The sequence below is a fragment of the Rattus norvegicus genome, chromosome 11 (genome assembly GCF_021556685.1).
Source record: "Rattus norvegicus strain SHRSP/BbbUtx chromosome 11, alternate assembly SHRSP_T2T, whole genome shotgun sequence".
Classification (NCBI taxonomy): Eukaryota; Metazoa; Chordata; class Mammalia; order Rodentia; family Muridae; genus Rattus; species Rattus norvegicus.
The window spans coordinates 65,955,988-65,982,136 of NC_141544.1; the positions used below are offsets into that span (position 1 = coordinate 65,955,988).

At 39.4% G+C, this 26,149-nt stretch overlaps 1 protein-coding gene across 5 annotated transcripts in view; it reads right to left on the reverse strand.

Moving 5' to 3' along the window:
- Positions 1 to 26,149, reverse strand: part of Morc1 (MORC family CW-type zinc finger 1) — a 205,898-nt gene that overhangs the window by 77,232 nt on the left and 102,517 nt on the right. For 4 of the 5 annotated variants that reach the window (XM_087576599.1, XM_087576600.1, XM_087576601.1 and 1 more), the window contains 2 exons: positions 24,636 to 24,779; positions 18,993 to 19,147 (listed from right to left, as the gene is read on the reverse strand). The exons of the other annotated variant lie outside the window; for it this stretch is intronic. In XM_087576599.1, coding sequence (XP_087432725.1) covers positions 18,993 to 19,147; positions 24,636 to 24,779 — 299 coding nt within the window. The remainder of the gene's footprint in view (positions 1 to 18,992; positions 19,148 to 24,635; positions 24,780 to 26,149) is intronic. 5 annotated transcript variants of the gene reach the window in all.

Genomic DNA, 26,149 nt, shown 5'->3' on the forward strand with positions numbered 1-26,149 from the left:
GATCATGGACGGAGCTGGAAACAATCATTCTAAGAGAGGCAACTCAAACCCAGGAAAATCAACATTGCATGTTCTCACTCTCTCAAAACAAGAGAAAAATAATAAACTATATTATGAAAAGTAACTTGCCTTACAGGATTAATATAAAGATGAAATGTGAGATACACTAAAACAAAGAACAAAAGGATTCTAGGACTAGAGAGTAGGGTGCTCTCAAACCTGTTTTACCATCTAGGCAGAAATGTCACTGGCTGAATCTGTTGAATGTAACTACTTTGGAACTTTGGAGCCGATCAGAGGATTTCAAAGCCAGTTCAGCTCCTAGCCAGTACTCCCTACCCATCCTATCCACTTTAACCCTATGACAGAAAGATGTGCTTGGGTCCCTGGAAAAGCTGGTACACACTTTGAGAACTCAGACTAAGATAGAGTTTACCAATAACTACTTTCCCAGTACCAGTGATCCCTGCTATAACTGGTGCTCATTACCTAAAGGTGCAGAAGAAGAAATAGGACCACTGATGTCACAGATCTCCGTCAATGCCACAAGCTCTGTCTCCATTTGTTACAGTGACTTCTAGGAAATGTGAGGAACTGATACCTTTTTCCTCTAAACCTTTTATGTTTCTGTGATCTTTTGTGAGCTATGTTTGGCAAGCTAGACAAAAGCAACAATCTGTACAAGAGAAATTTAAGTGACCAGAAGATAGCAGAAGATCAAAAAATGCTGGAGAAGACTTAAGTTTACATCTCACACTGATCCTCTGCCCAGAGACCTCCTTACAACAGTAAAACCCAAAATAAAACACAAGAGGTGGCAAAGGTCAGACTCAATCTCCAGAGTTACAGCACCGTCAGATTCCAACATGTAGTTTTCAAGAACAATATCCTAAGGCATATAAGGCAAAAGGAAAACTAAGCCAACAGAAGCTCTCCTTAGAAAAACATGTACAAAAACTTTAGTGCAAATTCAAAAAGAGAAAAAAAGATCAAGAAAATGATGTAGAAACAAACATACCAGAGAAACATGAAAATTAGTAAGAGGCAGAAAAGAATTCTTGAGTATAGCCATCCTCTAACTGAAATGGACAGTTTCCTGAGGTGTTCAAGTGAAGATTCTAGCAGGAGCGAGAGAGAGGCAGTGAAGTTGAAGATGCAATAATGGAGTTTATATGTATGTGAGGAGCAGAGAGAAAAATAATCAGAAGAAAGTGAACCGAGCTTTTGAGGCCAGAATAACCCCACCAACTGGACCAACATACATGCCGTCAAAGGTCTAGAATGGGGGTTAGGAAGATGGCTCAGCTGGTAAAGTGATGCTGTGCAAGCATGAGGATCTGAGTTCAAATTCTCCACTTCCACTTACAAAGCTGAGCGTAGACGTATATTCCTGTGATCAGCACCGGGGAGGAAGATACAAGAAGATCCCTGGGTTTGCTGACTGGCAGGCTAGCCCAGTGAGCTCCAGGTTCAGTGATAGACTTCATTATCAAAGCTAAGGTCATTTAAATAAATAATGACTGAATTTTCCACATATTTGATTAAAGGCATTAATAAAAATATATCTAATGACATGTAACAATATTTATCATGATCAAGCTGTTAAAAGCCAAATGTGTGTGTGTGTGTGTGTGTGTGTGTGTGTGTGTGTTAAATACACATGATGGTGTTTAATGAAAATAGATTTGTTTTCATATAATATAGTCTGATGATAGTTTTCCTCTCCCAATGTCTCTCACATCTACCCTACCTTCCCCAACCATCTAACTCCAAGCCCTTTCTTTCTCTCTTTAGAGAATAAAAACACAAATTAAATAAACAGACCAGAATTATTTTAAAAAAGCAAAAGCACAATAAACACACACACTCACACACACACACACACACACACACACACACACACATACACACACACACAGCAATGTTACTACAGTAAAGTGGCTACATATCCAAGTTAGAATGTCCTAATTTTAGTGCACTAAATATGATACATACAAAGAAAATGGCTAAAGAATACACGTAACAGAAAAAGAGACATGAAGTGAGGAAAGTTAGTGCCTGCCTATAATGCCAGGACTCTGAAGACGGAGGCGACATCCCAAGCCTGGGACCAGGCTGCGCTGCATAATGAAAAATAAATGAGGAAGGCACTTAAGTGCATCATTACAATAATCAGACAGACACAGTGGAGGAAAGTAAAGCAAGAAACATGGGACAAACAGAAAGCTGTAAGGCATCCAGAAAACAATCAGCACAGGGACCACAGCCCCCTTTATCAGAGGTTCCTTTAGTGTAGAATAGGATGTAGTCTCCATTCAAAAGACACGTGGTAGAGCGAATTAAAAATATGATTTCTGTATGTGCTGTCCAGATGCAAATTAGCTGCAAATGACACAAAAAAGAACAATATCTCTTTTGATACCAAATAAAAGTATAAGAAGTAATTTTTTTTGGAAAAAAAAAAGAACACAATAGAGCAAGCCTGGCTATGCAAACATTAAACAAAATGAATTTTCAACCAAACCTGGTCACAAGAGACAAAATGAAGACTCTTAAATATTAATAAAAGGTTCAGAAGAGCAAGAGGATAAAATGATTACAAACCGATGCACCTAACATAATAAGCTAAAGAAAAACAGGAAGCCAACCAGCAAAATTCAAATAAAAACAGATTTACAAAAGAGGCTGAATACTTCATTCTTAACACAGTTTTTTATGGCACTTACATGATTCAGTTTTAGAAAGCAATAAGTATATAGAAAATTATTCATTTCATCTATGTTTCCCAAATTTTTGGTATACTGTTGTTCATAATAGACTCTAATGATGCTTTCTGTTTTGTATCACTGGTTGTAATGTTTTCTCCATTCTTTCTCTTCTGGGGTCTTCTTTTTCTCTTACGCTAACTAGAAGCTTGCCTGTATACCATTTATCAGTCCATTCCTTTTAAAGAGCAGGTGGAAAATGAGGTAAGAAGACAACAATATATGTTATAATGAACAAACCTGATCCTAAAATTAAGTCTCAAGAGCCTTAAGAAGATAGAGCCACACACAGCCATGTTCACACTGCTGCTGTGTGCAAGCAGTAAGAACCCATTGCCACGACCTCTTTGTCGGCGCTAATGGAACAAATTTAAATAGAAATATCATACAAGAGAAACTGCAAGGGAGGTAGACATCAGTGCTAAAATTATCCTCAAAAATAAAAAACACAGGAAGAGACAGACTCAGTAGTCTGTTCTCTCTACCTGTGTGAGTTCAGAGCAGAGGCACAGAGCGTACAACTAGGTGGCAGCAATCTAGAAACCAGAAGCTGCCTTCAGGTGAATGCCATCTTACTACATCTTGTCAGTTGACTCTCCGGCCGCTAACACTGCTGGGAAACAGCTTTCTCTTGTTGTAGCCATCTAAGATCTATTTTTATGGCAGCCAAAGCAAATGGCTGTGTAATTCCCTCTAACTCCAGACATCCAGCTGCCCTTGCTTCCCTCAACTGCAAAAAATTTTCAGATATCATAGTGTATTCTCTGCCCTTCCTGACCTCTAGAATCAGCTTTCTCAAGTGCACCACCAGGAATATGGTTTAAATAATACAGCTTAGAGCTGGGTTGGGCCCTCCTCACACCTATAATTCTAGCACTCAGCATGCTGAGGCAAGAGGATGGCTATTTGTTTGAGGACAGCCTAGATCACAGTGAGTTTCACTGCAACCTACTTTAAAAGTATGTGACCATATCTCAAAAACAAACAAACCAATGGGGTAGGTCCTTGCTTTTCCATTTTCTTTCCCATTGCTGTGATAAAGGACCATGACCAAATCAATGTTAGGGAGAAAGGGTTTGTTTTAACTCATAGTCTGAGGTACTGTCCAGCATGCAGAGAAGACAAGGAAGCAAGGGCTTGAAACAGCCACTCAGAGTGAGTTGAAGCCCAGCCTAGTTGACACAGTAAGTTCCAGGCCAGCCGTGGCTACAGAGTGAGGCTATAAAATTTTTTTAAGTTAAAGATGGCAATTGTTTAAGAAAAGGTGTAGAAAGGAGGAAGCCTTGAACATTGTTGGTAGGAATGAATGTTCATAGAGCCAATACAAAAAATAAGAGAGGTGGCTTGAAAAAAATAAAAATAGAACTATGATATTATCTTAAAACATCACTTCAAAGTGTGTGTATATCCAAAGGAAGTGAATTCAGTATGTAGAATAATCATCTCCATTCACACGTTCATTACAACATTATTCAATAAATAGGTATGACATGGAATCAATCTAAATGTTGGATAAATGGTTTGAAACACACAATAAATATACACATTTGGCATTGAAAAGGAAGCAAATCCTGCCACTCACAATAGCGCCTATGCACATTGAGGTCATTAAGACAAAACAAAAAAAAAAACCCCTGAAAGATAGATGTCACATGGTCTCACTTATAAGTAGATCCCTAAAAATTGAGTTCATGGGAACACAGTGTAGAATAACAGTTGTGAGAGGCTTAGGGAGAAAGCTGGGGAAGATGTTCATTAAAGGACACAAAATTTCAGTCATGAGGAATATGTTCAAGAGGTCTACTGCACACCATGGTGAATGTCATTAATAACAACAGAATTCAGAACTTCAAAGGAAGGAATTTGTACACCTGTACACAGAAGCGTCTTTCACAAGAGATCCGATGTGGAAGAAACGCAAGTGTCTAGGACAGATAGGTGAGAAATCAAAATACAGCCTATACATAAGGATACAGTTATACAAAAGGATGTGTACTCCAGCACATGCTTCAACATACATGAAAAGCTTACAGCTATAACTAAGTAAAATAAATAAATCACAAAAGACAAATGCCTTTATGTTGGATACTGAGTCAAACCCACAGAAAGACTGAAGATAGGGGGTGGGAGTGGAAACAACTTACTGCTTCATGAAAGATGACTTTCAGTCTTAGATCAAAAGAGCTTGGAAATAGAAACAGATGGCAGAGACAGCCACGTACAATTGTGTACTTAATGATACCAGCTTGTATATAAAAATGGTAAAGATGCTAAGTGTTGTTTTATACGTGTAAAAATGTATAAAATGTAAAAGGGAGGAATATAAGAGATTTACGGTCATACATGTTGCAGCTGTACTGCATCTGTCATCTCCTTAAATGTCACTTTCCCTTAACTACCATTCTCTCTCTCTCTCTCTCTCTCTCTCTCTCTCTCTTTAGTATAGATCTTTAGTATAGAATAGTTTATTCAGGGCGTGGGGAGGGGAGTTAGGAGTTGGTAGGGGCAGAGAAAGAGAGAGAGAAATAGAAGAGTAGAGGCTGGCCAAAAACACGTGGAGAGAAGGGACAAAAGGGAAAGAGGGTGTGAGAACAAGAGAGAGAGGTACCATTCTCACAGGAAAGCTGTGCTTTAGAACTCAGCATGGCTTTAGCGAGGAGCTTAGCAGTCTGCAGCCATGTGACTACTGTTACTCCTGACAAGACACTTCATTAACCTGTGTGAGATAAAACGAAAGTGAAATAAGGCCTCTGCCAGAACACATTAGCAAAGACAGCTAATGTAATGGAGCTAACTGGCAAGATGAACATCCACGGTTATCTCCAACACAAACACCGTAAGACTGGGAAAAGCAGGAGGTTGGTAACCACACAGAACACAGCCTGGGCGATGGTCTCCTCCCTGCTCTGAGATCACACCACCTGTCACCATTTAACACCTTGTATCTTTCACCTTCTGCCTCTGTTCTCCAGTAGATGATGAAATCTTAGAAGACATTGGCCGTGCATAGTACCATGGCTGTAGTACCTGACATCGAGAGCTGAATATTTTCTTTTTTAAAGATCTGCTTGATTTGTTCAGATTATTGAATATATAGTTAAACAACTGAAGTCCACCTTCCTTAACTGTTTTCTAAGGTATTGCATAATACTGAGGAACTACTGATTAAAGGCGAAATGGAAATTTCACTAGCCCAGACATCTGAAAGACCACACTGAATAAAAGACACAGGAATATACAAGACTGAAGGTATCAGGAGAGTGAGATAACTCAGCAATAAAGGAGCCTGAGTTTGATTTCAGGGGCCCATGTTGTAGAAAGAGAGAACCGGCTCCAAAAATTTATCCCTGACCTCCACTTGTGTGCCATGGCCTGCCCTGGTCTATACAAACACAAGGAAGAGATCAAGGTAAAGAAATCAAGGGGTGTCTGCAGAGTTAGAAACAGCTCTCACTAACGCCTGATGCAAACTCTATTTTCAATACACAAAAGAATCTTAACATGAACAACTTGTATCTGCGCCAGTCACGGTATCAGAACGTATCTGCTGTGGGCTGGATTCTGGAGATGAGAAAACGTCCTCGTAAGCAAGAAGGGCAGACAGATAGCTAGGAGAGGAAGCACATCTCGGCTTCATTCTTTAATGTCTCATATAGTCCACAGGGATTGGTGCAGCTATTCCAACTGGTTTCTCTTCAAAATCCATGTATTCCATAACGATCATGATGATTGACAGTAAATGGTGCATATGTCCTGACATTTTCAAACTATAATGCAGGAAGCAGACTCAGAATCTGCACTCATAAAAATTCTTGTCTATCCTAGTCTGGCAAGAAATAAAATCAGTAATAATGATACTTCGACTTTAGTTTTAGTTTTGACCTTCAGAAATAGAGTGGTATACAGTAATGGATATTTAAATACACGGATTACTAACAGATACCGATGTTTGTGCAATTTAATTAAAGTGATACATTTTCCCTTTTCCATGTTAACTCTGAGGCCCAAAGTGAAGTTTCAGGACTTAAAAAGTAATTCATTTTTCAGACTATATTTTAATGTTTCCAGTCACCAATGAAGTAAGCCATGGAAATGATCCACAACCAATTGTCTATGACATTTTTATGACTTTAGCATCTCTAGACTCGACTGATTCAAAACTTCCATTTATTTCTGTGAAGAATAAAAGGCCAAAAGCTCACAGCTAACACTCAGAATTAGAACAGAATATGTAACTGGAGATTTGGGTTTAAAGACTCCATCAGTTCATTACTTTAACAGGATAATCTAAGATTGATGCACATTGAATTGAAGTCTCACTCTCTACAACAGAGATCTGTGAGAAAAACTCTGAACAGTAAATTTACTGTTAGGAATGTGTAGAATATTTTATTCAGAACTATTCCAAATGGCAGAACTATAATGGTTTCATCACTGTAATTTTCAGGAGAGTTTTAAAACCTGCAATAATTTGGAAAAGTATTTTTTATTCTCCTGATAAATGATCCTCTTGGAAGCTTCCTGGAAGCTTCTAGCCTCTATACAATCTAATCTGGGCCTAGAATATTTTCAGCCTCTGGGACTTACTGCTAAATAAATTCATCCCTTTCCAGTTCTTTCTGATCTCTTGCTGGCTGGTTCAACTCAGCTGTTCTGGCTTAAACTCCTCTCCAAGCTGACTGATTCAACCTGGCTTCTTTCAGCTTCTCCTTAATTGCTCTTCTCTGTCTCTTACTAACTTTGGCAATGTGTTTTAATCTCTGGCTCCTTCTCATTCTCTGGCTCTCTGTCTTCACCTATGTTAGCTCGTTCTCTCTCTGCAACCTGTCTCTGTATAACTGTTCCAGTAAAGCTGCCCCCTTTCTCCCTCTGCCCTGCTCTCTGTAACTGTCCTGGTAAAACTGCCTATTTTTCTTTCTTCCCTGCACTGCCACATAAGTAGTTTCCCTTTCCTCTCTGTTCTCATGAGAGTTGAGCATATCTTATTCTGTCAAATCTTCCTCTGATGTGTCACTTTGTCTGCCACTCAATTAGACATGACTTTCAAACATGGGTGCTTCCTTATACAAGGTAACTTTACCTTCATTGTTTGGGGTTAAAGGTGTATGCTAAAGCTTATCTGTTTTCCAGCCAATGATATTAAAGTTATTTGCTAAGGGATGGGCCACAACAGAACTAGAAACAGATTTTGTTCAGTAAGTAACACAATATCTTGGCGTTCACAGTGTGATCAAATATTCTGCAACGATTATTTTATTGAAAAGTGTTGAAATCCAGTAACTTTAGGCCACCTCGCACAGTTAAATTTTGTCTATAAAAGAAATAAGGGAGATAAGAAAATGTTAACTCAGATGTGTGTGTTTGAAATGCAGTTGAATGAAATCATCGGAATGAAATCCATTATTAGATATAGTTAATACATGCTAATGAAAACATCAAAACTAGGAGAAATACGGTTGCAGCCTGGACATCAGCTAAGAAGAAAGTACAGTAGCATTCAGGGCATGAGCTGACGCAGAAGAGAACACCAATCAAAGTCAGCCTTCTTTTTCCCACTCCCTCCCTCACCAACAGCTAATAATCACTGCTCTACATTTAAACCAAGTCTCCAGATCCACCACGTATGAGAGAGAATACGTACTTGTGTACATCTGACTCAATTACTTTAAAATATCCTTCAGTTTTATTATTTTTCTGAAATGTACAAGATTTCATTTTTCTTTATGGCTGGATAATATTCAGGTGTGCTTCTTTACTGTGTTGTAAAGTCCACTCTTGTTCACTGCAGGGCACCTAGGACTCATCTTAGCTATTGTGAATGGTGCAGTGGACAGCACCAAGGTGTCTCTTCCTATGTTGGTTTCATTTTCTTGGGGTGAGTTCTCAGACAAGAGCTAGCAGGGTCAAATAGAAGTACTTTTAGTTTCTGAAGTCTCTCCATAATGCTCTTCCTAATGGTTGTACTAATGTTTATCACCTTGATCAATGACAATTCATTTACTCTCCACATCCCACCAGCATTCATTTCTTTAGTTTTGATAACAGCCATTCTGTTAAGTGTGACGACATTATTGCAGATTTTAGTTACACTTCCCTCATGACTAATAGAACTACATTGAACTTTGTAATATATTTACTGGCCACTTTATCTCTCCTTTTGAGAACCATTGCTGTCCCCATACTTCATTCCCATAGATGTTACTAGATCTAATTCTAGTCATATAATATTGGGTCCCCTGTGCTTTGAAGCCAATGTCAGAAAGTTGCTGTCTACACCGATGCCTTCATGCTTTCCTTGTGTAGTTTCACAGTTTCAGATCTGGATTACAGGTCTTTGATTCATTTTAAGTTGATTTGTGTACAGGGTGAGAGATCAGTGTCCTATTTTCTATCGGGTCTCAGCCTCACTTTCAGTAAAACCTTTGAGTGATTTTACACTTAACTTCTTGAACTGCGTGTTTGTATTTGAAATCTGTACCTTTCCATGTGCTGTGGAAGGCTAGCCACTCGATGACTGTTTTCCTTGCCGATGCCTGGGAATCCTGGCCCCAGTTGCAATCCATGCCATTGTGTTTAAGTAGGATAGAAAGAGCTATATACTCCATTAGGACAAATCTTCAAAAGAAATATAAGACAAAGTATGTTTCTTCTGCTTCGTCCTCTCCTTAGAAAGAAATTACTTTTCCCTTCTTTTAGAGGATGTATTTTTACTTAGCATTGTCACCACTTTCTTTGGACATATTCATCCCTGTCTCTAAAATAGGAAAATCAAAACCGTACATACCTAAGCTATGCATAATGGCACAGACCTATAAATCTTAGCACTCATACACCCAAAGCAAGAATATTCTGACTTTAAGACCAACCTGGGCTACATAAGCTCTGTTTTAAAACAGCAGTAGCAGCAGCCAACAACAGCAACATAAACTAAACTCCTAAATATAATTAGTTTCTTCTTATTGCTTTGATAAAATATGATGACCCAACATGGCTTTTAGAAGAATTTACTTTGGCTTATGGTTCCAGAGCATCCATAATGGCAACAGGAGCAAGGAGCTGAGACATCGCACCTCAACCACACCCAGGAAGCAAAGAGAACAAGAACTGGAAGTAAGGTGAAGCTCTAAGCTCTCAAAGCCCACCTAGTCTACTGATGTGCTTCTTCTAGCAAAGGTGAAACACCCAAAGGTACCTGTCCCCAACCGTACTACCAACTGGGCACTGAGTTTTCAAATACTGGAACCTATGAGGGCATTTTTCATGACAACAGCCACAGTGATCTAAAGCATCTTAGCATCTTGTTGTCTAATGGGTCTTGTCATGGGCTGTGTCAACTGAACCTGTCTCTCTTGTCCCTAGTTAGAAGGTTACTTCTTTGGCAGGACTTTCTTAACATTTTCTCGGACATATAGGAAATCTGATGAGTGATTTAATACTCTGAAAAAGTCCCCTCACCCAATTAGAAATAAATAACATCTTGAATGTAATTAACTATACCATACTGATCTCCCTGTATAAGCTGGGCTGGCTTTAAACTTCAGCATTACGGTGGAGACCACTGGTATAGAATATGATGTAGTATGCCATATGTAAATAGTCCAATGGTCACATTCGTGAAATGGATGAAAGAACAGTTGCTATCAAGCAGAGATACCTGGGTGATCTTTTAGCTTTGTTTTGTAGCAAAGGCAGCTGAAATTACTCATTTGACATGACTAAAAGCATAAGTAGCAAAATTAAAGTGCCTACAGTCCTTGTGATGAACATTAGATCTGTAATTGTTTAAGTCCAAGGTCTTTAGTTAAAACTTGATCTTCTTTTTGGAATTTTTGTCTGCTTTGAACCTGTGCAGGTCTTGTGAATGCGGTCACAGTTTCTGCCAGTTTGTATATCCATCAGTCCTGTTCAGTCCAGAAGATGCTGTCTCCTTGAACTCACTCAACACCTGTGGCTCTTAGTGTTTTTTAAAACTGGATATTTTATGTATTTACATTTCGAATGTTATCCCCTTTTCCAATTCCCCACTCTTCCATTCCCCCTCTCCCTGCTTGTATGAGGATGCTCCCCCTCCTACAAACCCACTTCAACCTGAACACCGTGGTATTCCCCTGGTATTGGGGAAACGAGCCCTCACAGGACCAAGGGCTTCTCCTCCTATTGGTGCCAGAAGGTGTTTTTGTTTCCTCTTCTGCATACATCCATGAGTCACAAGAGAAGAAGGGTTTTGATGAAGACATCATATATAGTGCTGAGTGCTCCAAGCTCTCTCACTGTCTGCACCTTGTCTGGTTGTGTGTTTCTATATTAACCATCATCTATGGCAAACAGAATCTTCTCTGGTGAGGGTTGAGCAATGTGTCATTAGGAGTTACTTTGCTGCTATGCTCATTTAGTGAAATAATAGTTGTTAGTTTTCCCCTAGTGCCCATAACCTATTCTAGTTTAGCAATGTCAGGCATGGGTTCCATCTCAAGGAGTGAGCCTTAAATCCAATTTTTTCAAAGTGGTTGGTTACTACCATAATATGTATGCCACTATTATACATTTTGCTGGCAGCTTGCTATTTTAGGTCACAGGGTTTGTAGCAGGGTAATAGTAATGATTATGTTTCTCCTCCAGTAGCATGTAGGGTAACTTCCAACACCATGAATGCTAATCAGTAGGGGTGAAGCTTCCAGCTCTATTTTTCCATGTTCCATGATATAAGTAAGTATATTATTTCGGCAACAGGGTCTTACTGTTAGGTTGCGAAGCCTTTTGCATTGGCAATATAGCCTGTAGTGTTTTGGTGTGTCTACAGGATCTCTTTGGCCAACAACCCAACCAGACATAACTTGTAATTTTAATTTTTATTCACCTGAAGTAATTGTCACCTCTAAGGCTTATTGCCTCGGGCTTTTCATCTAGACCTAGTTCTGGAAGGCTCTAGATGTTGTAAAAGCTTACCTAGGCCTAGAATGTTTTTAACCTCTGAGACTTGCTGCTGAATAAGCTTCCCCTTTCTTGTTCTTTCTTATCTCTGGTTGACTGGCTCAACCTCAGTTTTTCCATCTCAAATTTCTCTTCAATCTGACTGACACAGTTTGGTTTCTCTCTCTCTGTCTTGACTCTCCTGAATTGGTCTGCTTGGCCATGTATTCTAATCTTCTGATTGCTGCTCCTTCTCTGACTCATTCTGTCTTCACCTATGTCTAGCTTGTTCTTCTTTGCAACCTGTCTCTGTACAACTGTCCTAGAAAACCTGCTTCCTTCTGTCTCTGCACTGCCCCTAAGTAGCTCCCTTTTCCTCTCCTCATGAGAATATCCTATTCTGTCAAATATTTCTCTGATTCATCACTTTGTCACTCAGTTAGACATCACTTTCAAACATGGTGCTTTCTTCTACAAACTAGCATTACCTTCATTGTTTGAGATTAAAAGTCTGTACTAAGGGCATGTCTGGATTCCAGACAGAGAGATTAAAGATGTGTGCTAAGGGCTGAGTCACACCATAACTAGAAACAGGGTTTTTCAGTAAATAACACATTCCCAGGGTTCACAGTGCAATCAAATATCTTGCAGCAGTAACCCATTTCTGGTGTTAAGGATTTGATTTGGGAGCATAAGATTGAGGATGGTTCACCAGTACATGATCTCTTGTAGGCCACAGACTGCCACTTTACAAAAACAAAATCAAATCCAGCATAGATGAGCATAGCAAACAGAAACATAGTGAGCAAATGCTATACTCTAATAAATCACAAGACAACAAAAGCAGCTCCACCTAGAAAATACTGCAAGGATAAAGGGGAAGAAAAGGATGTGGGATGGAGAAGAGTCCTAAGGCCTATATTAAGATAGGAAATAATTTATAAATATGAATAGCATATTAGACAATTTATCATACAGAAGAAGTGTTGACAAAAATGCGGGTATGATATTTGCATTTAAAGGGCACTTGCTTTCAGAAATGCATGCTAAAGTACTCATGGATATAATTACAGAATTTACAGAACTGTGCCTTTCACAAGCCAAGTGGTGCAATAGATGAAAAGAGTTGAAATCAGTTTCCCCACCAGCTGATCATTGTCAAGGCTAAATGAGAGGCTTATGGAGTCTCCATGTAATTACCTTGATTCTAATTTTGAAGTTCCTCCTGTTTTCCTTGGCCTCCCATCCCAGCTGGGACTCGCAGACTACCTGACTAAACAATGTATTCTCATTCTCTTCTAGGGTCCCCTGCCTTACTTGCAGAAGGCCCCTTTCTTGATGCACTGTCACATAGCTTTCTCTGTGTGCACCTCTCCCTAGTGTCTCTACCTTTCTTGCAGATGGCCACCTTCTGATATACTACTCTATAGTCATTTCTTTAACAGTATCCATTCCTGGGGTCTCTTTATGTGCCTAAATTTCTTCTTACAAAGGCTCTGGACCTCTGGTAACAATTTCATCTTAAGTATTTCGCTAAAGCTTCTATCTTCAAAAACAGTAATCCCCTCAGGTACTGGGAGTAAGGTTTCAAAATATGAATTTCAGGAGGACACAGTTCAATCCACAACAGTATAATAAAACTTTAAAGATAATGCATAAGATATGATATTTATAATATAACATTTAAAGTCCAAGTAAATAGACAAATATCAACTTCATAAAATAAAATTCAAAAGATATGAATTGTTTCTTGATGTAGATCTTAAACTTGTCTCACATTTTCACCTTTTTGTTTCCAGGGGTCTCCACACCCCACATGTCTCCAGGAGGGTGTGGCAGTAAACTTTCCTATAGTGAAATGCTGACATCTTAGACGCTAAAATGAATCAACCGTAAAATGACATCTTGTTATACAGAAAGCTATACCCAAGTAGGAAAATATTACCATACTAAGAATATTAAAATTCACTTTCAAAACTCAGCACAAATTTGGAAATTGGTACTTTTTTAAGTAACAATCTAATTGGGAAAATATGTAACTGAATCAATTTGGTCCAGAAACTTCTACCTCCGTGGAGACCATTAGGTAAAGCCACAGTCTTTGACTTTCTCCTACTTATACCACAGGATTTACATGAAATCATAGAGGACATTTACTTTACACAAATCTTGTAAGATAATACTGTAGCTGTAAGTCAGCAATGATAAAACCCTGACAACTGGAATGAATTGGGCCAAGTAAGGTAATAAAATTTAATGGGAATAAATGTACAATTGTGCACAAGGGACTAAAAATGCTTACTTTCAGAAAGACAAAAGTACAGATAAGACTGTACATGAACTCACATTCATCTTTACATAAACTCACATTAAACTTTTTGTTGAAATTTTTAGTTAGCAATAGTGCACTGAGGCTCAAGAATGTGCTTACTAAGAGTTAATGTATCCTGGTTGGATCTGCCTGCTATCCTAGTTGGTCTACCTGGGATAGCCTGCAGAGGTGAGTGGCCTATGGTCCCCCGAGCCTCACTGTCTAGCTCTGGCCTTGCTCTTTGGTCCAGAGAAGACTTGACGGACCTAAGGAGCGTTCTGCTTTCTGCTGGATACATTCTGCGCCCCAAAACTAACCAGATTGGAACCTTGTCCCAATACCCATCCAATACTGCCCTCCATCCCAGTTGGTCCTAGAACACAGCACACAGAGTCAGCATTACTTGTCATCCCACTTGGGTCTGACTGGAACACAGCCTGCAGAGTAGGGTTTACCCAGGACACTGGCTGCAAATTGGGCTCTGTCTGAGGCACAGCCATCAGAGTCAGGTACCTTGACCCCCATTATCTAGCCTATAGCTCCCCCCACTTTCCTGAGAAGTCTTGCTGCCATAAGGATCATCCAGCCAACACCAAGGAAAACCAGAAGTACAAATAACAGCCTAGAAACACAACCCAAGGCAATATGATAGCACCAGATCCTTCCTATCCTGCTATAACAAACCCAGATATCCTAATGAAACTGAAGCACAAGAGGAGGCTCTTTAAACCAATCTTTAAGCACAAAGTATAAACCAAGTATAAATGCCAGAATGGTAGAATAACGAATTCTGTACACATAAAGAATATCAATGATTTTGGAGCTGTAAGTCAAGGTTAACAAGGCAGAAGAGAAATATGACTTATCTTTAAAGATCTTAAAGGGCCAATAAGAGAGAAAACTTTAACCCTATATCCCATGGCCCTTGTGGGATGAGTCAACTTTGTCTGTCCACTTTTTTTCTCCATCAGAAATAATCACTTCCTCAGAGATATATCATTCCTTCGCCTGTAGCTAGCGGTGAATTAGTTAAACCACTTTGGCTCCTGGCAGGTCTTCTTTCCATCCACCTGCCAGAGTCCTCTGAATTCGTGAATGAAAGACACACGCCAGCTTAATTTTGATATGCCTTGACTAGCTCAATGGTGGGGCACTTCAAAAAAACTCCCCACACCCAGCAAATACTCTGATATTTCTGGCTTAACACCTCCTAAATCCAGATTTTATCTTTGTTTCCCTGGCTCCTTCTGGGTGGCCCCCTATCTTTGCTGCCCACGATGCTTCTGGGCAGCCCTTCTGGGGGCTGCTTTCCTTCTTGCGCCTACATTTCAGCTGTACCTCCCCCATTTCTTCCTGGACAGGTCCCTCCTACCCCTTGGCCTGGGGGCCCTTTCTTCTACTACTCCTCCTCCTTCTCCATTCTTCCTGCTGGAACCTAGAAGTCCTTCCTCTTTCTTCCTACCCAGCCATTAGCCATCGGCTCTTTATTGATCAATCAAAAAACTACTAGGGACAGGAACTTTGAGCACTTAGGCATGCAGATTCCCAATGTTGGAGGCTGAATTAAGAGAAAGCATTAGAACCAATCCCCCAAATTAGCCCAAAGCCTGAAGCTTGCCAGGCACTGGCTGTGGCTTCCCTCCTTATTCTTGTCCATTAGGTAACCATTCTGTTTCAGAGCAGATTAGCCCTGTGTCTTTGGTTGATGTGAACTGCATAGACTGGGTGATTTAGAAGCAATAGAAATGTGTTCCTCACAGTGCTAAAGGCTGCAAATCCAAGAAAAATGTACTGGCAGTTTGCAACTGTTGCCTCATATCCTGGTCCAGGGATGGCACCTTCACTCTCTCCTCTCATTTTTCTAAAAAATAGAAATAATAGTCATGGGGTCTCTGCTGTCAGGACTCAACCACTTCCCGGAGTGCCTTCCTCCAATACCATCCTTTTGGGGAGTCAGTGTTTCAACTTATTAATGTGAGGTCAATGTGAGGTGGACACAACATTCAGACCATAGCAACCTACAGGATTAAAAATTGACAAGGTACATCAGGTTTGATTGGTCAGTTCTAGAACACTCAAGCCTAACAGAGCTGCTGGTTGAATGAGTAACAATAAGAAAGCTGAAGAGGTATGAGGACATTTTAAAATACTGTGGTACTGAGATTCACAGGCAGCCTGAAGAAGGTAGATCCTTTGCGACTGTGGAGGCCATGTTTCAGGGCTAAGCAACAGTAAAGTTGAGGAGATGAGTGTGATTAGGCTGAGTGACTTTTGGGTTTATTGTTAACAAAGAATATGTTGGATTTTATTGAGAAAGATGATGTGCATTACTACATCATAGATTGTGCTATAGCAGTCAGCTCAATTCTGATCCATGTTAGAGAGCTAATAACACAAATGTTATCTATGTAATAGATGTCATTCAACCTCAAATGTCATTGTTGTTTTATGCCATGATTTCTATCTTCTTCCCTCCCTACTCCTCAAAGCTGATGAAAAGCTATAGCATCATTAGGATGATGTAGAAGAATTAAGGAAACAGTAGCCAACAGTGAGGTGAGGTCAGCCCTAGGAAAAACTATTTCTGATTTCCGTAGTATCCACTGTGCCAAAAAGAATGCAGATTTGGGAAATGACACAAAGTCATTGCCTGCCCCTCTCTCTCTCTCTCTCTCTCTCTCTCTCTCTCTCTCTCTCTCTCTCTCTCTCTCTCTCTCTCTCCCGATTCAATGTTTCACAAGGGCCCAGTTTTCCATAGGAACAGATTAGATTTACAACAAATACAAAGATTGCATCTTTTATTTATAAGGGAAAAAACTCTCAAATACTTTTCATTAAAACCATGTGACCTGTTGTACTGCCTTTAAGAGTTAGTCAAGCATTACATAATTTTTGCTATTCTGGTAAAGGTCACTGTACTCATAGGTTACTGAAACTATCAAGTCATAGCTTAATGACTGAATTCCAATTTGCAATGAATGGACCATGGCTCATGTTTGCTCCCCTATGCCCACGGTCTTCCTTCTAGGAAAGCTTTGTTGATGTTGTTGTTGTTGAAAGTATTCTTATTCCAAAATTAATTCACAGAAATTAAAACACAATGTTACCAACTAATATTAATAGAAACAGATAAATTATTTATGTTGAACCATATTACATCACTTGAGAGGCTTTTGAAGGAAAGTAGGGGGCATGGTGCAGATAGCATAGGGACAGGAAATAACAGAGTTGACATGAGGACATGCTAAGTAAAATCAGAATAGGAGAACTGGACTGTTGAGTGTACCCACACACCAGGCCAAGGGGTTGGGAGAACTACACACACAACAGGACATCCCAAATATGCTAATTGAGATATCTCTATCACTGTTAAATATATGCTAGTTCTTTCTGGGGACTTCATTCCTTACTATAAGGCTGGGAGATAAAGGTCTGCATTACTGAGAGGATATGAAGAGAACAAGGTCATCATGATTTCAGATGCTCACTGTTTCCAGTCTATACAACGTTAGTACTTGAAAACCAAGGAGCAAATGCTTGTCTTCACTTTCACTGTTTATGCTTATGATTGTTTATATTTATATCTTCTATATGTCCTACAGGTTTAAGTAGATCCTGTCAATCACTGTAGTAATTCCTGTGCCTTGTATAACTCCAAATATGTCTCCAAGGGGGAGATATATATGGTAGGAAGCTGCTGGCCCATAGATCATAACATAGACCACAACATTAAGCACATCCCTGGTAGGGTACCTGTTTGCTCTGTTGTCCTATGAAGTTATATATCCATCTGTCTGCGTCACTGGTGAGGAATTTTCAGGTTAAAGTATAATGAGTACACAAGAAAAAAACCACTCTAAAATTACTACCTCAAGAGAGCAATAATAACATCTTAAGTTGTCCTGGAGGTAGAAAACTATATTTGATATGCTTGAACTATGCATACTTCAAGCCAATCACTGATACATTCATAGTAGCTAATATGTTTCCTAATGAAGTACTATGTCTACCTATGTTAAAAAGTATTTGTGTAATACATAAAACAGTAAGTCATTGTTTAAGTAAGTCTGGAAAGTGAGGTGACACAGGTCAAATTTTCCAGATAACTGTTGTTTATCTTTTATGTTTAGAAAATGTTTCCAGTGTTAGTATTCTCAGTAAGTCTTTGATCTACAGAATACCATTTGACCTATCTACAGTCACACGGGTTGATATGTATTATTTCGTGGTATGTGATGGCAAGAGATTCTCAGGGAGGTCCATGTGGGATTATATGCTCTGGGAAGACAGAGGAGTCTCGGGGGACTCTCTGAGGGATTTCTAAATCTCTTGGATACAGTGTTCTGCCTTCCTCTGCCATGATCAGCTACCACAGCCCACTGCTTTCCAGTTGCTTTCCTCTTGAAATGTCTAGTCTGTTCTTGTATGTGTGTATGTGTGTGTGTGTGTGTGTGTGTGTGTGTGTGAGAGAGAGAGAGAGAGAGAGAGAGAGAGAGAGAGAGAGAGAGAGAAAGGGTAGAGAGAAAGGAGAGACAGAAATAAGTGAGAGAGAGACAGAGATAGAGAGGTAGAGAGAAAGGAGAGACAGAGAAGGGGGCATGGAGAGAGACACTGACTTACTATGTTGTCCTGGATGGTCAGCAATTCCCTATCTAGACTGGGTTATACTAGATTTCAAATAGATCTACCTGCCTCTACCCCCAAGTGCTGGAACTAAAGATGTGCTCCACAATGACCAACTGATGCTCTGTTTTGTGTGATATTCTAGGGAATAGTCTGTAACTGGCTCTCTTGTCACTTTTATTGTACCACTGAAGATGGAATTCATAGCTAAACAAGGGTTCTACCACTACACCAAATCCCCGGTATCCCTTTTATGTTTTCAAAACAGAAGCCTTTCTTCACAGCTTTGGATTACTGGTTACTTCAATCAATATAATCTTTTCACCTTAAATGAATCCCAAGTTTGAGCCCCTTAACTCCTACTATGACCACAGAATACTCACTAATCCCAGTGTCCTTACAGTACTGGATCAAGTACTGTCCCATGACTTTTAGTAGATGGTTATATTCTTGGACATTGAGGAATTCTTGTTTATTATGGGATGGTTCCATGATCTCCAAGGGTATGTTCACAATTCCAATCACACCTGCGCCAAGTCTGAGGGAGTAAATATATGAATGAATTTTGTAAAATCAGGCTAAAGGAAAAGGCAAACATTCACTGGCTACTTGCAACAAATCTTCCACAAATAAATCCATTGCCTTGGTGAGGACCACATCAAAGTGATTATGCAAACTTAAAGATATTTTATTATCCATGGTGATTTCCGGAGAGTTTAGTTCTGTTCTATGATGTCACCTCACTATCATCCTAACAAAACTCTTTCCAAACCTGTTACTTATGTAAGAAACCCAGGGCGGTAGAAAGGAACAAACTTTTAGCAAAATCAATGGGAGCCCCAGGATCTTCAAGCAATGACCCAACATGGACCTTTAAGTCTGATACTAGACAAAAAGGACTATGGTCTTTGTCCCCATTTATTCTGTCAGGCTACATTTCTCACCATTACAGTGGCTCTCAGGCATTCACAGAGCTCGAGTAAGGGAATGTAACAGGCCCAGAGGGTGACAGCAGGTATCTGATTATTAGCCTGATATTCAAAGGTCTTTTGGTTCTTTAGCTTTTCCAGGGATACAGGCTATACACCCACCTAGAATATTCTGATTTTTTTACATTATAGGATTGAGGGAAAGTCTCCCATGTTCTAGAATACAAGAGATAGGCTCCCCACTGCTCTTGTCATAGGATATATCACTCTTCCTCAATTTGAGGCCCCTAACAGCTTTATATTTCACAACTTTCTTCTTCTACCCTGTCCTCCTCAGTTACTCGTTCTGTGATTCTAAATTTATGCCTAAAACCGAAGGCCTGATGTGACTTCCTCGTTTACTTACTGCCCTTCTCACACAACATTCCTTTATTCATTTATCCATGCATTTATTCACACAGCCATTCAAAGTTAACACCTGGACCTGTTCCAAGCATTACAGACTTAGACAAAAGCAAGAAAGACAAGGTCCCTAGGTCTCATTCACTGAAGAATGACAAGCATGACATTAGCAAGTAGATAAATATACAGGATCATGTCTCGAGGTGATAAGTGGTTTTAGGAAAATAAAATGGGCACTAAATTATGGGAAAAGTGACAGATGGGTGTGACAATAGGCTTGGATTTAATTAGGTAATCAAAGAAGGGCCTTTATCATTCATGCCTAAAGAGCATGCCAAGGCCAATAGTGAGCCAATCTAAGGACAGGAAACTTAATAGCAATTGCTAAGCTAACTGCTCTAAGATTCGAAACAATGAAAGCCAACTAATTTGAGTTTTAGAAAATCACTCTACAAATAAGAAAAGAAAAACTCAACAAGCCCTACTTGCAAATAACATAATTCTGTTCTTTTTTTAATTTTGTATTAGATATATTTCTTTATTTAAATTTCAAAGGTTATTCACCTTCCCGGTTTCCTGTCCATAAGCCCCCATTCCATCCCCTCCCCCTCCCTATACAGGTATTCCCCCATACATCCCCTTATTGCCCCCCTTATTCCCCTGCACTGGGGGTCCAACTTTGGCAAGAGCAAGGACTTCCCTTCCACTGGTGCCCCAAGGTTATTTATTCTCTGCTACATATGCAGTTGGAGCCCTGGGTCAGTCCATGTAGAGTCTTTCAGTAGTGGTTTAGTCCCTGGAAGCTCTGGTGGTTGGCATTGTTGTTTTTATGGAGTGGCAAGCTCCTTCAACTCTTTCAATACTTCCTCTAATTCCCCTCAAGGGGGTCCTATTCTCAGTTTGGTGGTTTGCTGCTAGCATTGACCTCTGTATTGGACATGCTCTGGATGGGTCTCTCAGGAGAGATCTATATCTGGTCCCTTTCAGCATGCATTTTTTTTTTAGCTTCATCAATCTTATCTAGTTTTGGTGGCTGTATATATATGGACCACATGTGGGTCAGGCCCTGAATGGCCATTCCTTGAGTCACTGCTCTAAACTTTGCTTCCATATCCCCTCCTATGGATATTTTTCCCCCTTTTAAGAAGGAGTGGGAGCATCTGCATTTTGGTCATCTTTCTTCTTGAGCTTCCTGTGGTCTGTGAATTGCATCTTGGGTAATTTGAATTTTTTGGCTAATATCCACTTTCCATTGAGTTTATACCAAGTGTGTTTTTCTGTGATTGAGTAACCTCACTCATTCTTAATGGAACGTAAAGATTCCACAAAATAAACACTTAGGCCCCATAAATTCTTCCAGAAGTATATCAAGATACAAAATTCATTACATAAACAAATCAGTAGCAATATTTCATGTCTTTTTATCTTTTAGTTTTGTTATTGGCACATATCAATTATACATGAAAATAAGGTAATAGCTTTTTTAAAAAATACCAATAATGAGGGGATGGGAAAATTGTATCTCAGTATCAAAAAAAAAACCTAACTAGAACAAATCTAACTCAGAAGATAAAAGGCTTCTACATCTTTCAGATGATGAAGAAAGAAACTTAGGGAAAATCTCCCATGTTCATGGATAAAGACAATTAATATTGTGAAAAGAATGTATTACCAAATATACAGATTCAATGCAAACCCGTCAAAATTCCATTAACACTCCTCACCAAACCAAAAAAAAAAAAAAAAAACTTAAAATTCTTATGAAGCACAAAGTAACAATATAACCCCTAGAGGGAAAACAGTAGAAGAGAATTACAACCCTGGGTATTATGGACTATATTTAAAAACAACATGAAGCGGACACAGAAACAGACCTGTGGACCAACAGGATAATAGAATGGAGGACCTAGAAAAAAGTGTATTAATCATAACCAACTTACGGCAAAGCTGCTAAAACATATGTTGCAGAAAAGACTCGTGCTCTGAAAACTGGATTTTCATACGTAGAAGAGGGAAACTGGGTCCATATCTTCCACCCTGACCACAACATTTAATTAAAAATGGATCAAAGGTTGCAATGTGAGACCTGAAACTTTGCAACTGCAAGAGGGAAACACAGACAAAACACCTCAGAAATGTAAGCACAGACATGCATTTTGTCACTGGGATTCTTATTACATGGGAAATAACCCCAAGATGTGACAAATTGTATTATGAAGTTAAAAAGCCCCTGCACAGCAAAGGCAATAAACTCCAGAGTATAGAGCAATAGCCTACAATGGGAGAAACACTTGCCAGTTATGCATCAGATAAGAAATTAATATCCAGGACACATAAAGTGTCCAAATCAGACCATCAGTCATTGAATGAATGAACTGAAAGATCATTCTCAAAAGAACAAAGTCAAATTACCAAGTCATATTTGAAAAGCTGTTCATTTGACATTTTGCTTCATCCTGTGAAGAATGGCCATCAAGCAGAGGACGGACAACAAATGCTGATGAAGATGTGGACAAAGAAGAGCCCTTTTCACTACTAGCAGAAATGAAAGGCCATCACAAAGGAAATCAGGATAGTTTCCTCACAAAACTGAAAGCGAAAGTACTACATGATGTAGCTCTCTTCATTCTTGAGCATATACCTAAGTCTCTGCTAACATATCCCGGAGATGCTTATATATCTGTGTTTACTACTACAGTAGTCAATATATCAGGAAATGGATCAGCCTAGCTGTCCATCAGTAGATGGACAAAGAAAATGTGGTCCACATATGAAATGAAATTTTATTCAACCATAAAGAAAAATAGAAACTTGATATTGGAGGATGATTTCAGGCAACTAGAAATCACTATGCTAAGCGAAGTGAATCAGGCTTTATTTATATTTATATGTATGGCTGTGTACATATGAATGTATTTATCTGTCATAGAACTAGAAACAGGATCATGAGAGGAAAGGCCAAGATCTTAAGAGAAGCATGACTTCACTCCTTCTTTAAAAGGGGAACAAGAATACCCTTGGGAGGGGATAGGGAGGCAAAGTTTAGAACAGAGACTGAAGGAACACCCATTCAGAGCCTGCTCCACATGTGGCCCATACATATACAGCCACCAAACTAGATAAGATGGATGAAGCAAAGAAGTGCAGGCTGACAGGAACCAGACGTAGATCTCTCCTAAGAGACACTGCCAGAATATGGCAAATACATAGGTGAATGCCAGCAGCAAACCACTGAACTGAGAATGGGACCCCCATTGAAGGAATCAGAGAAAGGGTTGAAAGAGCTTGAAGGAGCTTGAGACCCCATATGTACAACAATGCCAACCAACCAGAGCTTCCTGGGACTAAGCCACTACCCAAAGACTATACAGTTGGGCTGATTCTCGCTCCAACTGCATAGGTAGCAATGAATAGCTTGGTAAGGGCACCAGTAGCAGGGGAAGCCCTTAGTCCTGCCAAGACTGAACCCCCAGTGAACGGGATTGTTGGGGGAAGGGCGGTAATGGGGAGAGGATGGAGAGGGAACACCCATATAGAAGGGGAAGGGGAGGGGTTAAGGAGATGTTGGTCTGGAAACTGGGAAAGAGAATAACAATTGTAATGTAAATAAGAAATACCCAATTTAATAAAGATGGAGAAAAATTTTTTAAAAATTAAGAGAAGCATGAAATAGAAAACTCAAAAGCAGACTCACTAGGTCAGGGTGGGTATTAGGGGAGGAGAAAGGGAATTCGCTGGAAGGGAAAGAAACATGATGAAGACCATAGGGCAAAGGGAATAAATGAAAACAAAATATAATGATACATATATCTGATGATGCCAGGATGAAACCGGTCACTTTATATGTTAACCTTAAAGTTAATAATATTGTTCTTAGTGTTGGTGCCCAGTATTAAAGTGCACTAATGATCCTCAGCAAAAGATGGGTGCCCTTGACCTTTATGTCCATAGAGCTCAGCACAGGATATTGCAACTCCCTTGCTTATGCCTGAACAATGAACGAGGAGCTGCTTCCCTGAGCAAGAGGAGGCAAAAAAAGCCTCCCTGACTCATTCCACCACTCTTGGGCAACTTGTCTGACTCTATCCCTTTGACTTTTTGCTTTTAAGATTAATCTTTAATAGCTGAGCTCCATTCCTCTATGATGACTTTGCAAGATTCTGCACAACTATCAATTTATGGAACTTGAGCACCAGAAAATGTATTCTAGATTCTAAAGAGACTGGGGATGTTACACACACATGCGCGCGCGCGCACACACACACACACACACACACACACACACACACACACACACACACATATTCAGGTAACTAACAAGAGCTATGAAATCCATAACATGGCTCCTTACAAGATTAATGTTTGGATTTGCTTTTCTCTGTTAACATTCTTTAATTTATATTACATTTTTATTGGTGAAACTAGAAACCTGAAGAGATGTCATAAGGGATAGAAAGACATAAGGAAATACATTGGGGACAAAATTTTTCCCACGATGTGATTTTCTCATGAGAGAAAGCACACAGCTTCATCATATTATAAATTGGGCATATCAATTCCTGTGTACTGAGAGGAGGGGTGAGTGAAAAACACAATGGCTGCTGGTGTTATAGTGTATCACACATCTAGTTCCACAGACAGAACTGGACTGTGGCCTCCCTACACTGCCTTTAAATGGAGAAATGAACTACTTACAATGATTTCATTTTCAGCTGGGGACCAACCTTCTCATACATTTTGATCAATCGGTTATTACTGTAAATGAACATTCCAGCTTGGCTTCGGTCTTCTGTGTGCACTCCAAAGAACAGAGAGAGAGTTTTTGCTTTCCTTAGTGCCCTAGAATTATATTTAGAAAGGTTTTTAAAACTGCTCAATTAAGGAAAAATACGAAATTTATAAAATGTCTAATAAATAAATTCAAAAGATAAATATCAAAAGAATATCCTGTAATGTACCAGATACTTTTTAATACCTGGTGGAAAAAGCTAATATCCACATAGAGTCAAGTATTCTGTATGCGCAAATTACAGGCCAAACACAGGCCTTCATGCAAACACAAGCCTGTTCACTTAAATCTAAAAGGACCAAAAAGATCTCTGTGTTCACTCGTTTGACACATATATGGCAGTTGAAGTGGGCAGGGTTCTTTCGAGTAAGAAAACATATAGAGGTTAGGATGACTTACAGGCTGTGGTCCAGCTATGGGTGTCTACCAACAAAAGGTCCAGAAATCCAGGAGTTGTTCATTTCTTGAGGCTGGGAGTCTCAGCTGGTCTTCAGTATACATTAGAATCCCAAAGATGTGGGCGCTAATGCCAGTGAAGGAAGCGATTGCCAGCAAAAATATATGAGAGCAAACTGGCAAAGAGAACAAGCTTCCCTCTCCCATATCCTTTACATAGACTGCCAGCAGACGGTATGGCTCAGAATAAAAGCAAGTCTTCCCACCCTCAAAAGATCTAGATTAAAAGTTAGTCTTCAAATTACTTAATCAAGAAAAGGTCTCTCACAGGTGTACCTATCTTCTGGGATTTTAGTTAATTCCAGATATAATCAAGTTGCCAAGGAAGAATAACCATCACAAGTACACTCCTTATCAACTTAACACACAACCATATTTCCTAATGTCAGGCTTAAATTCCAAATGAAAACAATAAACAGGTCATAATTACTCCTATCATAATATAACTATACCACCTACAATTACAAATGCATTATATATTTAACTCTGTCATAATCATGCCTAACATGATATACCTATTCCATGCATAGCCACAAAAGCACTATAAGTTTTTAGAATAGGTGGCAATATCTCTTGAGAGACATTCTTTTAGTCTCTTTTAGTCTTACACATGATAACCACTGATATTCCCTTAATTGGTGTTAAATTACATGATAAACAATTTGAGGAAAGAAAACACAAATAGCTGCACAAATAAATTCTTAACAAAATATGACAGAAACACCCATGTTGATTATAATATTCATTTCTGCAAATGGTCATGTGGTTTTAGCTAACATTTCCTAACTACCTTCCTCTGCTACACATACTGTCTTTCCTCCACCCTCAACAAGTACCTCAGCACGTCTTGGCTCTCTTTCTGGAGGAGTGATCTATACCTTTATTCCAAATCGGTCTTTCTATATATCCTTTGTAATCCTACCTTGATTAGGCTGTTGTAGTTTCCTAGTGACTTTAATTACAG